We start from the raw sequence: 17,379 nt of genomic DNA on the forward strand, positions 1-17,379 counted from the left end.
TTCAATCCTCACTAGATAGTTGATAATACACTCATTTTGCAAAGCCATTGTAGACTGAGAAACAAGTTCCCCCTTTTGTTATTTTCACAATAAGAATGAGTTGTTTGAAGTTGATTAATGTTTTATACTAACCTAAGATAAAGCTTTTATAATAATAGGCTACCTTGACTGTCACATGAAGATAATAATACTCATCAAGTGATAAGAAACAGAAATTGCAAATTGATCTTCTAGTAATCATATAAATAGCTTGAGGTGTAGAACCAGTCACTCAGTCAGTCCCTACTTATCAGACTGTGAAGGTTAGACAATGGATTCCTCTCCCTGTAAGCTCTATAATGTAGATGGTTTTGATTCCAGACTATTTCTGGAGACTTACATGTCAGATAAACCTGAAATGGTCTCTGGAGAAGAAACCTTGATATTTCCCATTGAAAATCTTACAGAAACGTTCACAGCTGGTATGTAATTTTCAATGTTTAACTAGTCATATATTTTTTATAGATTAATTTTTTTATTTTAATTTGTCATACATTTATTATAGAGGCATTTTCATCCCCACAACACTAACTGTATCTTATTATCAATATCACATTTTGCCTAATGTAACACCCACCCAGCACCATGCAGCCCTTGAGGAGACCAGTGGGGGTTTTTTTTTTCTCAGTACTTAAATTAATTTACTTTAAACAATTGTTAATAATCTAATGCTAAAGAAAATTGTTTTTTTGGATATGGGATTTTGAGGGAGAAGAGGCAAACAGTCATATCACCTGTAAGGATCGGAGCACAGTCTTAATAATTGAGTATGATAAAGAATGTCTTAGGGTTTAATAGAGTCATCTCGCCCTTGTAATCTCCAGACCATTGGGATAGTTGTTGAGGATAATGAAGGTTTAATCTAAAATTTGAAAATGAAGCTGATCTCAGTAAGAAAAACATAATCTTGTAAGTAATTAAAAGATATGGACTAAAAAGTAACTAATGATTTCAAAACTTTTTACCATATTTTTCGCACTTTATAAGATGCAATTTTATTCCCCCCAGACTGTGTGTGCGTGTGTGTTTGGTTTGGGGGGGGGGGGGGGGGGGCAAAGTCAGTGTGTCTTATATAGCAAACATGTCGAAATTTAAGCTAACTGGCAAGATCGTATGTATTTTTCATGCAGCCACACTTTTTTTGCGCTGTCTCGAGTCAGTTAGGAGATCAGTTTTCTTTCTCATCTCCATTGCTGCCCATACGTACCAATTGTTGGTGGTAAGTGCCAGCTGAAACTCCTGCTGTTCTCCCGACTCCACCAATCAGCTTAACACCTTACTCCCTTAAAGTACACTATTGACAGTCATTTCATAACTGTATTAAAAAACTACCTTAGTCTTTTGCTGCATCCAATTTAAGAAAGATTCAAAAGCAGAGAAGACTAGCATATAAAATTCTATTTTTGTTCTATATATTTTTATCATATTTTTACTCTAAAACCTCAGGTCATGATTCAAGTTAACTCATTCATCATCTTCATGATCCAGGGAAGTCAGCTAATACACTATATGTGTATCCTCCTTTGGAGGCAGACAAGAAATATACCTCCAATATAAGAGAGGACACCTGTCAAAAAAACGCTTCCCTTTTCTTTCTTATTTTTCGTGCTTATAGAGGACTTGTTGCTTATGGGGTGATCATCAGTTAGCCAAGCAGTAAGGCTCACTATAATATCAAACCTATAGCTCCACAGCCCAATACCACGAAAAGATGCTTCATTTTATGCTGCCACTAGAATGCACTATTAGATGTGCACACCATATTGCAGCGACTTCATAGAGTAATCTGACATCATATGTTCCTAACCAGAATTTCAGAATCTCAGCGGAGGACCTCTTAATACAGTAAACAAAATCATTCCCATTCAATTTTTTATCCTCATGATAGGTACACAATTGCATTCATTAGCAGTATATTTTGGCCTGGCCTTCCATTTCCCTTCTCATATTGTTCTAGTTTAAAGCTTTCCTGATGAATGTGGCAAGGCGCCTACCGAATATATGCTTTCTTTTCTTTGTAAGGTGCCACCCGTCTCTAGCAAGGAGTCCATCATATAGGTAATTCACCCCATGGTTTGAAAACCAACATCTCTGCTGATGGCACAGTTGACCATTTGGTGGTTCTTTCGTAGAAATTAAAGAAAAATATATTTATGAAATGCTAATAAATATACACACAAAAAAAAGTAAAATCCAAAAACATCACATCTGCTACAATTGGTGTATAGTATACTGGTGAATGAAAGCAGTTGGGGCATGAGGGGCAACCACATTCACCCTATAGTCCGACATTTACGTGGACCTAGCTCTGAATGAGGGTTTACCATATTCCCGTAGATGGTTCAATATTTGCAGTTTATTTTTACAGGTCATATTGAAGGAGAGATCTTGATTGACCTTAGCCTTGGTCCCATAATTCATCATTTGTATGCGGCCTGTGAGTTTTTCAAACACACTATAGTGCTGAAGACCAGAGACAGATGCATCATGGAGCTGAAAAGATGGCTGGACACACGTACAGGAGCATTTCATTGGGGCCATGCCACACAGCTTTATGTAGACATACAGGGAAACAGGTGAAATATTTGATCAATTAATTAAAATCTCATGTTCTTTTTCATGTCAGTTTTGCCCAGTGGTTTCAATTTAGTGTGTACTAGTGGCCCGTTTTTCCCTCCCCATGTGCATCACTTTACACTGCTCAGTGTTAAACAACTTTTTTCCACTTTTCTGCCCAAACTCCTAACTTTTCCAGATCTATTTGCAATTGTATACTGTCCTCCTCTGTTGTTAATAACTTCACATAGTTTTGTTTCATCTGCAAATATTGATGTTTTACTGCGCAGCCCTTCTACCAGGTCATTAATAAATATACTAAAAAGAATAGGGCCCAATAAATTTATAATGCTAGTCTATAGTTATAAGTTTAAGCCGGACAGTTAGTACACTGGTCTTGGTTAAATGCAAGTCTTGGGAGCTAATAATCTACAGATTACTGATATATAGTGGTAACTGCTGAGCTTTAATGCCCATAGTGATGTTGACTGTGGGAAAATCATTTTCTTCATTTTTCCCATTTCTTTCAGAGAGCAGTTGCAGGACAGAGAAGAAAAATTGAGGTCTGCAGTTCAACATGTTATAAAATGTGACTTTGAGAAAGAAAATATAATTGAACCGCTGGACCTACCACCAGCTGATTGTATTATCAGTGCTGGCCTTCTAGATGTTATCAGCAAAGACCATGATGATTACAGGAGAAATCTCAAGAAGTTCCCAAGGCTGCTGAAACCTAAAGGACACATCATATTAATGGGGATTACAGATGCAACATATTTTACAGTTGGGAAAGACAAGATGCATATTTTCAAATATGATGAGGATTTTGCCAAGAAAGCTCTAGTTGCAGAAGGCTTTGTTATTGATTGCTGTAAGGTTAGAGAGACAAAAGTTCTGAGTGACCTTTATGACTATAAGGGTGTCATATTCATTGCTGCTCACAAGAAGTAGAAACCTCAAATTAAGTCTGCCAGTTAATAGTTCATATATAGAGATGAGCGAGCACCAAAATGCTCGGGTGCTCATTACTCGAGTCGAACTTCCCGCGATGCTCGAGGGTTCATTTCGAGTAACAAACCCCATTGAAGTCAATGGGCGACCCGAGCATTTTTGTATGGGACCTATGCTTCGCTAAGGTTTTCATTTATGAAAATCTGGGAAATTCAAGAAAGTGATGGGAACGACACAGAAACGGATAGGGCAGGCGAGAGGCTACATGTTGGGCTGCATCTCAAGTTCCCAGGTCCCACTATTAAGCCACAATAGCGGCAAGAGTGAGCCACCCCCCCCCCAACAATTTTTACTTCTGAAAAACCCTCATTAGCAAGGCATACCTTAGCTAAGCACCACACTACCTCCAACAAAGCACAATCACTGCCTGCATGACACTCCGCTGCCACTTCTCCTGGGTAACATGCTGCCCAACCACCCATTTCAGTAATAGTAGCTGTCAAGACAGGCCCCAGTAACAATTCCAAAGCAGCAGTATAGGGGGAGCACATTATTAGTTCCATTTCAGTAGTAGTAGCAGTCTAGACAGGCCCCAGTAACATATCACTAGCAGCAGTATAGGGGGAGCACAGTATTAGTTCCATTTCAGTAGTAGTAGCAGTCTAGACAGGCCCCAGTAACATATCACTAGCAGCAGTATAGGGGGAGCACAGTATTAGTTCCATTTCAGTAATAGTAGCAGTCAAGACAGGCCCCAGTAACAATTCCAAAGCAGCAGTATAGGGGGAGCACAGTATTAGTTCCATTTCAGTAGTAGTAGCAGTCTAGGGTATTAATGAGCGACTACTACCCCCAGCAGACACGCAGTAAACTGAACACGGTCACAAGCAGCCCAAAGATTTTTTTTTCCAATTTTTTTGAAAAAGCCCACTGCCTATATAGCCAGTATATCTCTTTCCCTGTACCACTGTCCCTGCCTCACCAGTACTGCCCCTATACTCAGTAAAATGACTGCAGACTGAGGACGCTATGGTCTGCACGCCCGATATACAAAAAAAAAAAAAAATGTGCAAAACTGCTGAAAGCAGCCTCAACAGTACTGCACACGGTCAGATGTGGCCCTAAGAAGGACCGTTGGGGTTCTTGAAGACGAAGATAACAGCCTAACACTCTCCCTATAGCAGCTACAGCAGGACGGCACTTTCCCTAATGTCTCTCAGCATGCATCTGTGGCGAGCCGCGGCCGCCCCCAGTTTATATACTCGGGTGTCACCTGATCTCCCCAGCCACTCACTGCAGGGGGGTGGGATAGGGCTGGAACTTCACAGGAGGAAGTTGTAATGCCTTCCCTGTGTTTCTATTGGCCAGAAAACGGCGCAAACTTTTCTGGGAAGAAAATGGAAGTGACTCGAACACCGCGTGGTGCTCGTCTCGAGTAACGAGCATCTCGAACACCCTAATACTCGAACGAGCATCAAGCTCGGACAAGTACGCTCGCTCATCTCTATTCATATATAAATCTTTAAAGTAGAATTTAATATTCAAACCAGGGCTTCCTGTATGATCTAACTCACCTACATAATTTTTAGATAATTATATTAATGTGGTTAAAGGTGTTTGTTATTTTCAAATCTGCAATACTTTAATTTAAACTTACAGTTTCATTAATGCAGCATGATGCCAGTGCTGCATAGCAAGAGTCCAATGTATTCATAAAAGGCAAATTTCCCCACCCTCCAGCAACTGATTGACAGCCTTCTGCCTTTTACTGTGCATAGGGAGAAAGCTATCAATCTGCAGTGGGAGATGCCTGCATATCATGAATACATCTGACTCCTGTTTTATAGTGGTGGCATCAAGCTGCTATGATTAAACTGTGAGTTTAACTAAACTACAGGATATTCAAAAATTACAGAATCACTGCTGGAATCAGAGTGTGTGACTACTTAATGATGCTCTCTGACAGAGCAGCATAAATGTAGTCATGGATTCCCCTTATAGGTAATTACAGGGAGCTTGGTGATGTACTTTTGAAAATTTGCCCTCTTCCTGGATCCTGAGGTACCTGCCACCGAAGTCTGCGCTGCGGACAAAAATACCCATCTCTCTGTCATATGCCCTAACAGCACTATATGCTAGTTTGTAGTGCTTTAGGCAGGTTACAGGTTCCCTTTAATCAATTTCTTAGTTGGTTGTTATTAAAACTTTAAAAAAAAAACAACTTTATTTGGACTGATAATAGCCCTGGGACCTCATATAATCATCTGGGACATCATGGGGTATGGTATGACTTCTGGCTTTTTGCTTTACATCAATATTCTAATAAAGGTAAACATTAAAGCTTGAAGTGTGTGTTTTCCTTGAGGGGATCAGTATGACTTGCCTACTCCTTACTACATGACTAAGAAAATTATTAGGAAATTATGATACCAGTGTTTCTGGTGGCACAATGCGCCACATGGCTGTGCTATATGGTACATCCATTATGATTAGAGATGAGCGAGCACCAAAATGCTCGGGTGCTCGTTGCTCGAGTCGAACTTTCCGTAATACTCGAGAGCTCGTTTCGAGTAACAAACCCCATTGATGTCAATGGGCGACTCAAGCATTTTTGTATGGGACCGATGCTTCGCATAGCTGATGACTTGTCAAACACCAGAAAACATCAGAAAGTCATGAAAACACCAAAGAAATGGATAGGGAAGGGCAGGGGCAGCATGATAGGCTGCATCTGAGGCTCCCAGGTCCCACTATTAAGCCACAATGGGGCCAAGAGTCTGGAGTCACCCCCCTAACAATTTTTACTTTGGAGAAACCCTCATTAGCAAGGCACACCTTAGCTAAGCACCACACTACCTGCAAGCAAGCACAATCACTGCCTGCATGTCACACCCCTGCCTCTTCTCCTGGGTTACATGCTGTCCAACCCCCCGCACGACCCTGCGTCCACAGCGCACACAAAAGTTTCTCTGCGCAGCGCTCAGCGGCCCTCATGCCACACGCTTCATAGCTACACCACCCTCATGTTTATTTCTAAATGCATCTGTGATGAGGAGAAACTGGAGGCACACACTGCAGAGGGTTGGCAGGGCTAGGCAGCAACCCTCTTTGAAAGTGTGGGCGATAGCCCTCAATCCTGTTGAGAATTGATGATAAATTGACGTACGATCATCATTCCAATCCCATGACACTTCCGTCGCAAAATTGTCAGGAGCCGCAAACATGGACATAAAGGGAACTCAGGTGCAGCACTTCTACACATCTCCACAATGCAGCAATACCTGTGTGGGAAGCACGTGAGCGGGCCCAGGGTCAGGCTTGGCCCCAGCCTCCATTTTGTGTGACCCAAGGTGCCGCGAGTAACATAGCAATAGGAAATCCATGTGTCCCCATTCTGTGTAGGTGTTGGCTTAACACCGCAATGGAAAGTCTTTGAGTTCCTTGGGCTTGCCTATGCTGTCGGTGCACAAAGATGGTATTACACAAGAATACATCAGAGCGCCCAAACATGGCAGAGTTTTACCCCCTCAAGGAACTTGGCCCACATTTCTACCCTAGTCAGTCAGTGTATTTGTGCCAGAAGGGTAAAGCAACGCAATGGGAAGTCTTTGTGCACTCACAGCATAGGTGAGCCCAAGGAACTCAAGCATGGTATTACACATGAGGAAATCAGAGTGCCCAAACATGGCAGAGTTTCACCCTGCTAAGGGCCTCGGGCTACTTTTCTGCCCTAGTCAGTCAGTGTATTTGTGTCAGACAGGTAAAACACTGCTATGGGAAGTCTTTGTGCACTCACAGCATAGGCGAGCCAAAGAAACCCAAGAAAAGTATTAAACATGAAGCAATTACAGTGCCCAAACATGGCAGACTTTCACTTTGCCGAGGACCTCGGCCTCTGCACACACCCTCAGCAATCGTGGGCATAAAGTGGACTCCGATGCTAGTACAGCTGTGAACGTCTTATTTAATTAGTTGCGGTTGCTTTCACCGCTCCAAAGACTGAATTAACAAGGAACAAGTACCACGGGCCCAACCTGGCGCAGTTGCATTTTCCCCAGGACATTGGCCTCAGCCCAAACCCTCAGCAATTGTGGGCATAAAGCGGACTCCGATGCGAGTACAGCAGTGAATGTCTTATTTAATTAGTTGCATTTGCTTTCACCGCTCCAAAGACTGGATTAACCAGGAACAAGTTCCATGGGCCCAACCTGGCACAGTTGCATTTCCCCCAGGACATTGGCCTCTGCCCACACCCTCAGCAATCGTGGGCATAAAGCAGACTCCAATGCTAGTACAGCAGTGAACGTCTCATTTAATTAGTTGCGGTTGCTTTCATCGCTCCAAAGACTGGATTAACCAGGAACAAGTTCCACGGGCCCAACCTGGCGCAGTTGCATTTCCCGCAGGACATTGGCCTCTGCCCACACCCTCAGCAATCGCAGGCATAAAGCGGACTCCGATGCTAGTATAGCAGTGAACATCTCATTAATGCAGTAACGCTTCTTTTGTTTGGCCCAAACCAGTGCCGCAGATAACTGTGGTAACACGAGAGAAAATATATCTTGCCCAGTGCTGACCCTAAGCAGGAGGAGGAGATGGCATTACAAGGCCAAGAAACCATGACCAGGACCCGTTATAGTCTGTGTGGGAAGTATGTGAGCGGGCCCTGGGTCAGGCTTGGTCCCAGCCTCCACCTTGTGTGACCCAAGGTGCCTTGAGTTAGATATCAATGGGAAATCCATGTGTCCGCACACAATTCATTCTGTGTAGATGTCAGATAGCTCAATCAGCACCGCAAGGGGAAAGCCATCTGCACTCTGCACCCTACCCAAGGCAGTGTATTTGTGCCAGATAGGTAAAACACCGCGATGGGAAGTCTTTTTGCACACACAGTATAGGTAAACCCCTGTAACATTCCTGTAGCAGAAGTATAGGCAGACCCCAGTAACATTTCAGTAGTAAAAGTAGAGGCAGACCCCTGTAACATTCCTGTAGAAAAGGTATAGGCAGACCCCGGTAACATTTCTGTAGTAAAAGTAGAGGCAAACCCCTGTAACATTCCTGTAGCAAAGGTATAGGCAGACCCCTGTAACATTTCTGTAGTAAAAGTAGAGATGGACCCCAGTAACATTTCTGTAGCCAAGGTATAGGCAGACCCCAGTAACATTTCTGTAGCTGAAGTATAGGCAGACCCCAGTAACATTTCTGTAGCAGAAGTATAGGCAGACCCCAGTAACATTTCTGTAGCCAAGGCATAGGCAGACCCCTGTAACATTTCTGTAGTAAAGGTATAGGCAGACCCCAGTAACATTTCTGTAGTAAAAGTATAGGCAGACCCCAGTAACATTTCTGTAGCAAAGGTATAGGCAGACCCCTGTAACATTTCTGTAGCAGAAGTATAGGCGGACCCCTGTAACATTTCTGTAGCAGAAGTATAGGCGGACCCCAGTAACATTTCTGTAGTAAACTTATAGGCAGACCCCTGTAACATTTCTGTAGTAAAAGTAGAGGTGGACCCCAGTAACATTTCTGTAGTAAAAGTAGAGGCAGACCCCTGTAACATTTCTGTAGCAAGAGTATAGGCGAACCCCTAAAACATTGGTGTATTGTGAGTGTAGGCGAAGGCGGGAAAAATTAGTTAGATAACAGTATAGGCGAGAGCCAGAAAAATTTGTGTGCCAAGAGTACAAGTGTACCCCTGAAAAATTGCTCAACCGCGAGGGCAAATAAAGCTCGCTCTTGCTTAATTTGTAACAGCGTACAGCCAGCCCTGTGAAAATAATTGGTTTTGGACTGTTAAAGTATCAATACAATACTTTTAAAACTTTGAAGAATTGTAAAAAAAAATTGTTAGATGAGCCTTTTGGGCCGCTGAAAAATTGGCAGTTCAGCGTGATAGCATGCTGTTTTAGGAGGAGGAGTAGGAGAAGGAGGAGGAGTAGGAGGAGGAGGAGTAATAATATCCAAGAGTGATTGACAAAGCTTATCCCCCCTTTTTTTCCGGTGATAGAAAATGCTTTTTTCTCCGGTTGCAGTGAAAATAATCTTTAGGTTCCGCTGCTCTCCGCCAGTGAAGAAGAGAAGTCTGGGGAAATCCAGCCTTTGTTCATCTTTATGAGTGTAAGCATGTCAGCACTGGCAGTTGACAGTTGGGTACACTTATCCGTGATGATTCCCCCAGCTGCACTAAACACCCTCTCTGACAAGACTCTAGCGCAGGGCAGGCCAGAACCTCCAGTGCGTACAACTCAAGTTCGTGCCACGTGTCCAGCTTTGACACACAATAGTTGTATGGAGCAGAGGCATAACAGAGGACAGTGGTACGATAGGCTACGTACTCCCTCACCATCTTTTTACAGTCCTCCCTCCGACTCAGCCTTGACTGGGGAGAGATCACACAGTGTTGCTGTGGAGCCATAAAGCTGGCAAAGGCCTTAGAGAGTGTTCCCCTACCTGCGCTGGACATGTTGCCTGATCTCCGCACCTCCCCTACTACTTGGCCCTCGGAACTGCATCTTCTGCCACTAGCGCTGTCAGATGGGAACTTTAGCATAAATTTTTCCACCAGGGCCCTGTGGTATTGCATCACTCTCGTACCCCTTTTCTCTTCAGGAATAAGAGTGGAAAGGTTCTCCATTTACCGTGGGTCGAGAAGGGTGTACACCCAGTGATCTGTGGCCAGAATGCACCTAACGTGAGGGTCACGGGAAAGGCAGCCTAACATAAAGTCAGCCATGTGTGCCAGGGTACCAGTACGCAACACATCGCTGTCCTCACCAGGAAGATGACTTTCAGGATCCTCCTCCCCCTCTTCCTCCTCTACAGCCATATACGCTGAACAGATGAGAGGCAAGCAGCATGGGTACCCTCTACTGTGTGCCCAGCTGTCTCTTCCCCCTCCTCCTCCTCCTGCTCCTCCCCCTCCTACTCCTCAAAATCGCGAGATATCGACATGAGGGTGGTCTGGCTATCAAGCGACATACTGTCATCCCGCGTCTCCTGTTCCAACCGCAAAGCGTCGGCCTTTATGCTTTGCAGCGAACTTCTCAGCAGGCAAAGCAGTGGAATGGTAATGCTAATGATTGCAGCATTGCCGCTCACCATATGGGTAGAGTCCTCAAAGTTTCCAAGGACCTGGCAGATATATGCCATCCATGCCCACTTCTCAGTAATGTAATGGGGAGGCTGACTACCGCTACGTCGCTCATGTCGCAGCTGGTATTCCACTATTGCTCTACGTTGCTCCTACAGCCTGGCCAACATGTGCAGCATAGAATTCCAGCTTGTGGGCACGTCGCACAGTAGTCGGTGCTCTGGCACATTAAACCGATGTTGCAGGGTCCTCAGGGTGGCAGCGTCCATGGTGGACTTGCGGAAATGTACGCAGACGCGGCGCACATTGCCGAGCGGGTCAGACAAGTGGGGGTAGTTTTTCAGAAGCCACTGAACCACCATATTGAAGATGTGGGCCATTTTTGTATATGACGGATGCTCCGCTTAGGTTTTCACTTGTGAAAATCTGGAAAACCTACGAAAGTGATGGAAACGCCACAGAAACGGATAGGGCAGGGGAGGGGCAGCATGCAGGGCTGCATCTCAGGCTCCCAGGTCTCACTATTAAGCTACAATAGCAGCAAGAGTGTGCCCCCCCCCTAACAATTTTTACTTTGGACAAGCCCTCATTAGCAAGGCACACCTTAGCTAAGCACCACACTACCTCCAACCAAGCACAATCACCACCTGCGGGTCACACCGCTGCCTCTTCTCCTGGGTTACATGCTGCCTAACCCCCCACACGACCCAGCGTCCACAGCACACACAAAAATGTCCCTGCGCAGCCTTCAGCTGCCCTCATGCCACACGCTCGCTTCATAGCCACACCACCCTCATGTCTATTTCCAAGTGTGTCTGCCATGCGGAGGAACCGGAGGCACATACTGCAGAGGGTTGGCAGGGCCAGTTAGCGACCTTCTGTAAAAGGGGGGGGGGGGGGCGACAGCCCACAATGCAGTTGAGAATCAATGAGAAATTGACGTTCATTCCAATAAAGTGCCAACCTCCGTCAGGAGCTGCAAACGTGGGCATCAGTTACATAGCTATGGAGAATCCATGTGCCCACACAGAATTCATTCTGCTAGGTGTCGGATAGCTCAATCGACACCGCAAGGGGAAAGCCATCTGCACTCTGTCCCCTACCCAAGTCAGTCAGTGTCTTTGTGCCAGACAGGTAAATCACCGTAATGGGAAGTCTGTGTGCACACACAGCACAGGTGGGTCCTAGGCGACCCCAGACATGACCCATGAAGAAATCAGAGTGCCCAAACATGGCAGACTTTCACTGCGCCGAGGACATAGGCCTCTGCACAAACCCTCAGCAATCGAGGGCATGAAGCGGACTTCGATGCTAGTTCATCTGCGACGGGCTCATTAAATCAGTTACGTTTGCTTTCACCGCTCCAATGACTGGATTAGCAGGAAAAAGTTCCACAGGCCCAACCTGGCGCAGTTGCAGTTCCCTTGGGACCTAGGCCTCGGCCAACAGCCTTAGCAATCATAGGCATGAAGCGGACTTTGATGCTAGTTCATCTGCGACGGGCTCATTAAATCAGCTACGTTTTCCTTCACAGCTCCAATGACTGGATTAGCCAGGAAAAAGTTCCACAGGCCCAGCCTGGCGTACTTGCAGTTCCCCCTGGACGTAAGCCTCAGACAACAGCTTCAGCAATCATAGGCATGACGCGGACCTCGATGCTAGCACAGTATTGAACGTCTCATTAATGCAGTAATGCTCCTCTTCTTTTGCCCAAACCAGTGTATGAGACAACTGTGGTAAAATGACTGCAAATACATGATGCCCAGTGCTGATCCCCTGACCCCAAGCAGGAGGAGGAAGTGGCCTTACAAGGCCAAGAAACCATGACCAGGACCCGCTGTAGCCTGTGTGGGAAGTATGTGAGCGGGCCCTTGGTACGGCTTGGTTCCAGCAAACACACTGGTACCCAAGGTGCCGCGAGTTACATAGCAATAGGCAATCCGGGTTCCCTGACACTATTCATTTTGTGTTAGTGTCGGATAGCTCAATCGACACCGCAAGGCGAAAGCCATCTGCACTCTGCCCCCTACCCAAGTCAGTCAGTGACTTTGTGCCACGCAGCTAAAACACCGCTATGGGAAGTCTGTGTGCACCCATGGCATAGGTGGGTCCTAGGCGACCCAAGACAAGAACTATGAAGAAATCAGAGGGCCCAAACATGGCAGACTTTCACTGCGCCGAGGATATAGGCCTCAGCCCACACCCTTAGCAATCGAGGGCATGAAGCTGACTTCGATGCTAGTTCAGCTGTCAAGGTCTCAGTAAATCAGTTACGTTTTCTTTCACCGCTCCAATGACTGTATTAGCCAGGAAAAAGTTCCACAGGCCCAGCCTGGCGCAGTTGCAGTTCCCCTGGACATAGGCCTCAGCCCACACCCTTAGCAATCGCGGGCATGAAGCGGACTTCGATGCTAGTACAGCATTGAACATCTCATTAATGCAGTAATGCTCCTCTTCTTTGGTCCAAACCAGTGTATCAGATAACTGTGGTAATACGAGAGCAAATACATGATGCTCAGTGCTGATCCCCTGACCCCAAGCAGGAGGAGGAGGTGGCCTTACAAGGCCAAGAAACCATGACCACGACCCACTGTAGCCTGTGTGGGAAGTATGTGAGCAGGCCCTGGGTCTGGCTGGGTCCCCGCAAACACACTGTGTGACCCAAGGTGCCGTGAGTTACATAGCAATGGGCAATCCGGGTCCCCTCACACTATTCATTCTGTGTTGGTGTCGGATAGCTCAATCGACACTGCTAGGGGAAAGCCATCTGCACTCTGCCCCTATCCAAGTCAGTCAGTGACTTTGTGCCCGACAGGTAAAACATCGCAATGGGAATTCTTTGTGCACCCACAACATAGCCGTGCAGAAGGAACAAAAAAAAAGGTAATAAACATGAAGAAATTACAGTGCACAAAAATGGCAGACTTTCACTCCGCCAAGGACATAGGCCACTGCACACACCCTCAGCAGACGCGGGCATAGAGCGGACTCCGATGCTAGTACAGCTGTGAACGTCTCATTAAGGCAGTAACGCTCCTCTTCAGTAGCCCAAACGAGTTTCAGAGATAACTCTCGTAACACGAGAAAATACATCTTGGCCTCGGCCCACAATTCATGCCATATTCAGTGAGTGTTTTTGAACCTGATAGGTAAAACACCACGATGGGAAGTCTGTGTGCACCCATAGTATAAATAGACCCCTGTAACATTCCAGTAGAAAAGGTATAAGCAGACCCCTGTAACATTTCAGTTGCAGTAGTATAAGCAGACCCCAGTACCATTTCTTTAGTAGAAGTATAGGCAGACCCCTATAACATTTAAGTGACAGTAGTATAGGCAGACCCCTGTAACATTCTTGTAGCAGAAGTATAGGCAGACCACCTGTAACATTTTTGTAGCAGCAGTATAGGCAGACCCCTGTAACATTTAAGTGGCAGCAGTATAGGCAGACCCCAGTAACATTCTTGTAGCAGCAGTATAGGCAGACCCCTGTATGATTTACATGGCAGAAGTATAGGCAGACCCCTGTAACATTTAAGAGGCAGCAGTATAGGCAGACCCCAGTAACATTCTTGTAGCAGCAGTATACGCAGACCCCTGTAACATTTATGTGGCAAAAGTATAGGCAGACCCCTGCAACATTTAAGTGGCAGCAGTATAGGCAGACCCCTGTAACATTCTTGTAGCAGCAGTATAGGCAGACCCCTGTAACCTTTACGTGCAAGCAGTATAGGCAGACCCCTGTAACTTTCTTGTAGCAGAAGTATAAGCAGACCCCTGTAACATTTTTGTAGCAGAAGTAGAGGCAGACTACTGTAACATTCTTGTAGCAGCAGTATAGGCAGACCCCTGTAACATTTACGTGGCAGAAGTATAGGCAGACCCCTGTAACATTTATGTGGCAGCAGTATAGGCAGACCCCAGTAACATTCTTGTAGCAGCAGTATAGGCAGACCCCTGTAACATTCTTGTAGCAGCAATATAGGCAGACCCCTGTAACATTATTGTAGTAGAAGTATAGGCAGGCCCCTGTAACACTTAAGTGGCAGCAGTATAGGCAGACCACAGTAACATTCTTGTAGCAGCAGTATAGGCAGACTCCTGTAACATTATTGTATCAGCAGTTTAGGGCAGACTGCTGTAACATTTACGTGGAAGAAGTATAGGCAGACCCCTGTAACATTTACGTGGCAAAAGTATAGGCAGACCCCTGTAACATTTATGTGGCAGCAGTATAGGCAGTCCACAGTAACATTTCTGTAGCAGCAGTATAGGCAGACCCCTGTTAAATTTTTGTAGCAGCAGTATAGGCAGACCCCTGTAACATTTTCGTGGCAGAAGTATAGCAGACCCCTGTATCATTTACATGGCAGAAGTTTCGGCAGACCCCAGTAACATTTAAGTGGCAGCAGTATAGGCAGACCCCAGTAACATTCCTGTATCAGCAGTATAGGCAGACCCCTTTAACATGTACGTGGCAGCAGTATAGGTAGACCCCTGTAACATTTTCGTGGCAGCAGTATAGGCAGACCCCTGTAACATTTAAGTGGCAGCAGTATAGGCAGACCCCTGTAACATTCTTGTAGCAGAAGTATGGGCAGGCAGACCCCAGTAAAATTTCTGTAGTAGTACTATAGGCCAACCTCTGAAACATTGGGGTACCATGAGCGTAGGTGAAGGCCGGAAAAATTAGTTGGATAAGAGTGTAGGCGTGGGCCCGAAAAATAAGTCTACCAAGAGTACAAGTGTACCTCTGAAAAATTGCTCAACCAAGAGGGCAGGTGAAACCCATAAATATTTTTTGAAAGATACAGCTCACTGTTGCTTAATTTGTAACAGAGCCTGGAGCCAGCCCTGTTGAAAAAAATTGTTTCATGTTAAAGTATTAATACTTTTGAAACTTCGAAAAATTGTAAAAACACTGGTAGATGAGCCTTTTGGGCCGCAGAAAAATTGGCCGTTCAGCGCGATGACACGTTGTTTATGGAGGACGAGTAGCAGGAGGAGGACTAATGTCAGAGACAGATTGACAAAGCTAAATGCGTCATTTTTTTCGGTGATAGAGAAGAGTGCTTTTATCTGCGGTTGCAGCGAAAATAATCTTTAGGTTCCGCTGCTCTCCGCCGGTGGAGAAGAGAAGTCTGGGGAAATCCAGGCTTTGTTCATCTTCATGAGTGTAAGCATGTCGGCACTGGCAGTTGACAGGCGGGTACGCTTGTCCATGATGATTTCCTCAGCGGCACTAAACACCCTCTCTGACAAGATGCAAGCGGCAGGGCAAGCCAGCACCTCCAGGGCATACAGTGCAAGTTCGTGCCACGTGTCTAGCTTTGACACGCAATAGTTGTATGGAGCAGAGGCATCACAAAGGACGGTGGGCTACGTACTCCCTCACCGTCTTTTTACAGTGCTCCCTCCGACTCAGCCTTGACAGGGGAGTAGTGACGCAGTCTTGCTGGGGAGCCATAAAGCTGGCAAAGGCCTTGGAGAGTTTTCCACTGCCTGCGCTGAACATGCTGCCTGTTCTCCGTGCCTCCCCTGCTACTTGGCCCTCAGAACTGCGCCTTCTGCCACTAGCGCTGTCAGATGGGAAGCTTAGCATCACATTTTCCACCAGGGCCCTGTGGCATTCCATCACTCTCGTACCCCTTTTCTCTTCGAGAAGGAGAGTGGAAAGGTTCTACTTGTACCATGGGTCGAGAAGGGTGTACACCCAGTAATCCGTGTTGGCCAGAATGCGTATAAAGCGAGGTTCACGAGAAAGGCAGCCTAACATAAAGTCAGCCATGTGTGCCAGTACGCAAGACATGGCTGTCCTCACTAGGAAGATGACTTTCAGGCTTCTTTTCCTACTCCACAGGCCCTACACGCTGAACAGATGAGAGGCAAGCAGCATAGGAACCCTCTGCAGTGTGCCCAGCTCTCTCTTTCCCCTCCTCCTGCTCCTCCCCCTCCTCCAACTCCTCCAAAATGCACTGAGATATAGACATGAGGGTGGTCTGCCTATCAAGCGACATACTATCATCCCCCGTCTCCTGTTACAACCGAAAAGCGTCGGCCTTTATGCCTTGCAGAAAACTTCTCAGCAGGCATAGCAGCAGGATGGTAACGCTAATGATTGCAGCATCGCCACTAACCATCTGGGTAGACTCCTCAAAGTTTCTGAGGACCTGGCAGATGTCTGTCATCCAGGCCCACTCCTGGGTAAAGAATTGGGGAGGCTGATTACCACTACACCGCCCATGTTGGAGTTGGTATTCCACTATTGCTCTATGCTGCTCATAGAGCCTGGCGAACATGTGCAGCGTAGAATTCCCCCGTGTGGGCACGTCGCACAGCAGTCGGTGCTCTGGCAGATTAAACCGATGTTGCCGGGTCCGCAGGATGGCAGTGTCCGTGGTGGACTTGCGGAAATGTGCGCAAACGCGGCGCAGCTTGCCGAGGTCGTCAGACAAGTGTGGGTATTTTTTCAGAAACCGCTGAACCACCAGATTGAAGACGTGGGCCAGGCATGGCATGTGTGTGAGGCTGCCGAACTGCAGAGCCGCCACCAGGTTACAGCCGTTGTCACACACGACCATGCCAGGTTGGAGGCTCAGCGGCGAAAGCCAGAGATCGGTCTGCTCTGTCAGACCCTGCAACAGTTCGTGCGCCGTGTGCCTCCACCTTGTGGGGTGCTTGGCCATCATATGCCTGCGCATGCTGGTGGTGGTAAGGCTGGTGGTTGTGGCTCCCCGGCT

The 17,379-nt window shown here is 46.3% G+C and overlaps 1 protein-coding gene across 1 annotated transcript; it reads left to right on the plus strand.

Annotated features, from left to right (window-relative positions):
- Nucleotides 1-263: 263 nt before the first annotated feature.
- On the plus strand, nucleotides 264-5,455 carry LOC136632486 (nicotinamide N-methyltransferase-like). Its single transcript, XM_066607414.1, has 3 exons — nucleotides 264-461; nucleotides 2,408-2,615; nucleotides 3,126-5,455. Exons 1-3 carry the CDS (start codon nucleotides 311-313, stop codon nucleotides 3,544-3,546), a joined length of 780 nt encoding a protein of 259 aa, XP_066463511.1. The 5' UTR covers nucleotides 264-310; the 3' UTR covers nucleotides 3,547-5,455.
- Nucleotides 5,456-17,379: the final 11,924 nt, after the last annotated feature.

Source organism: Eleutherodactylus coqui, chromosome 6 (assembly GCF_035609145.1).
Source record: "Eleutherodactylus coqui strain aEleCoq1 chromosome 6, aEleCoq1.hap1, whole genome shotgun sequence".
Classification (NCBI taxonomy): Eukaryota; Metazoa; Chordata; class Amphibia; order Anura; family Eleutherodactylidae; genus Eleutherodactylus; species Eleutherodactylus coqui.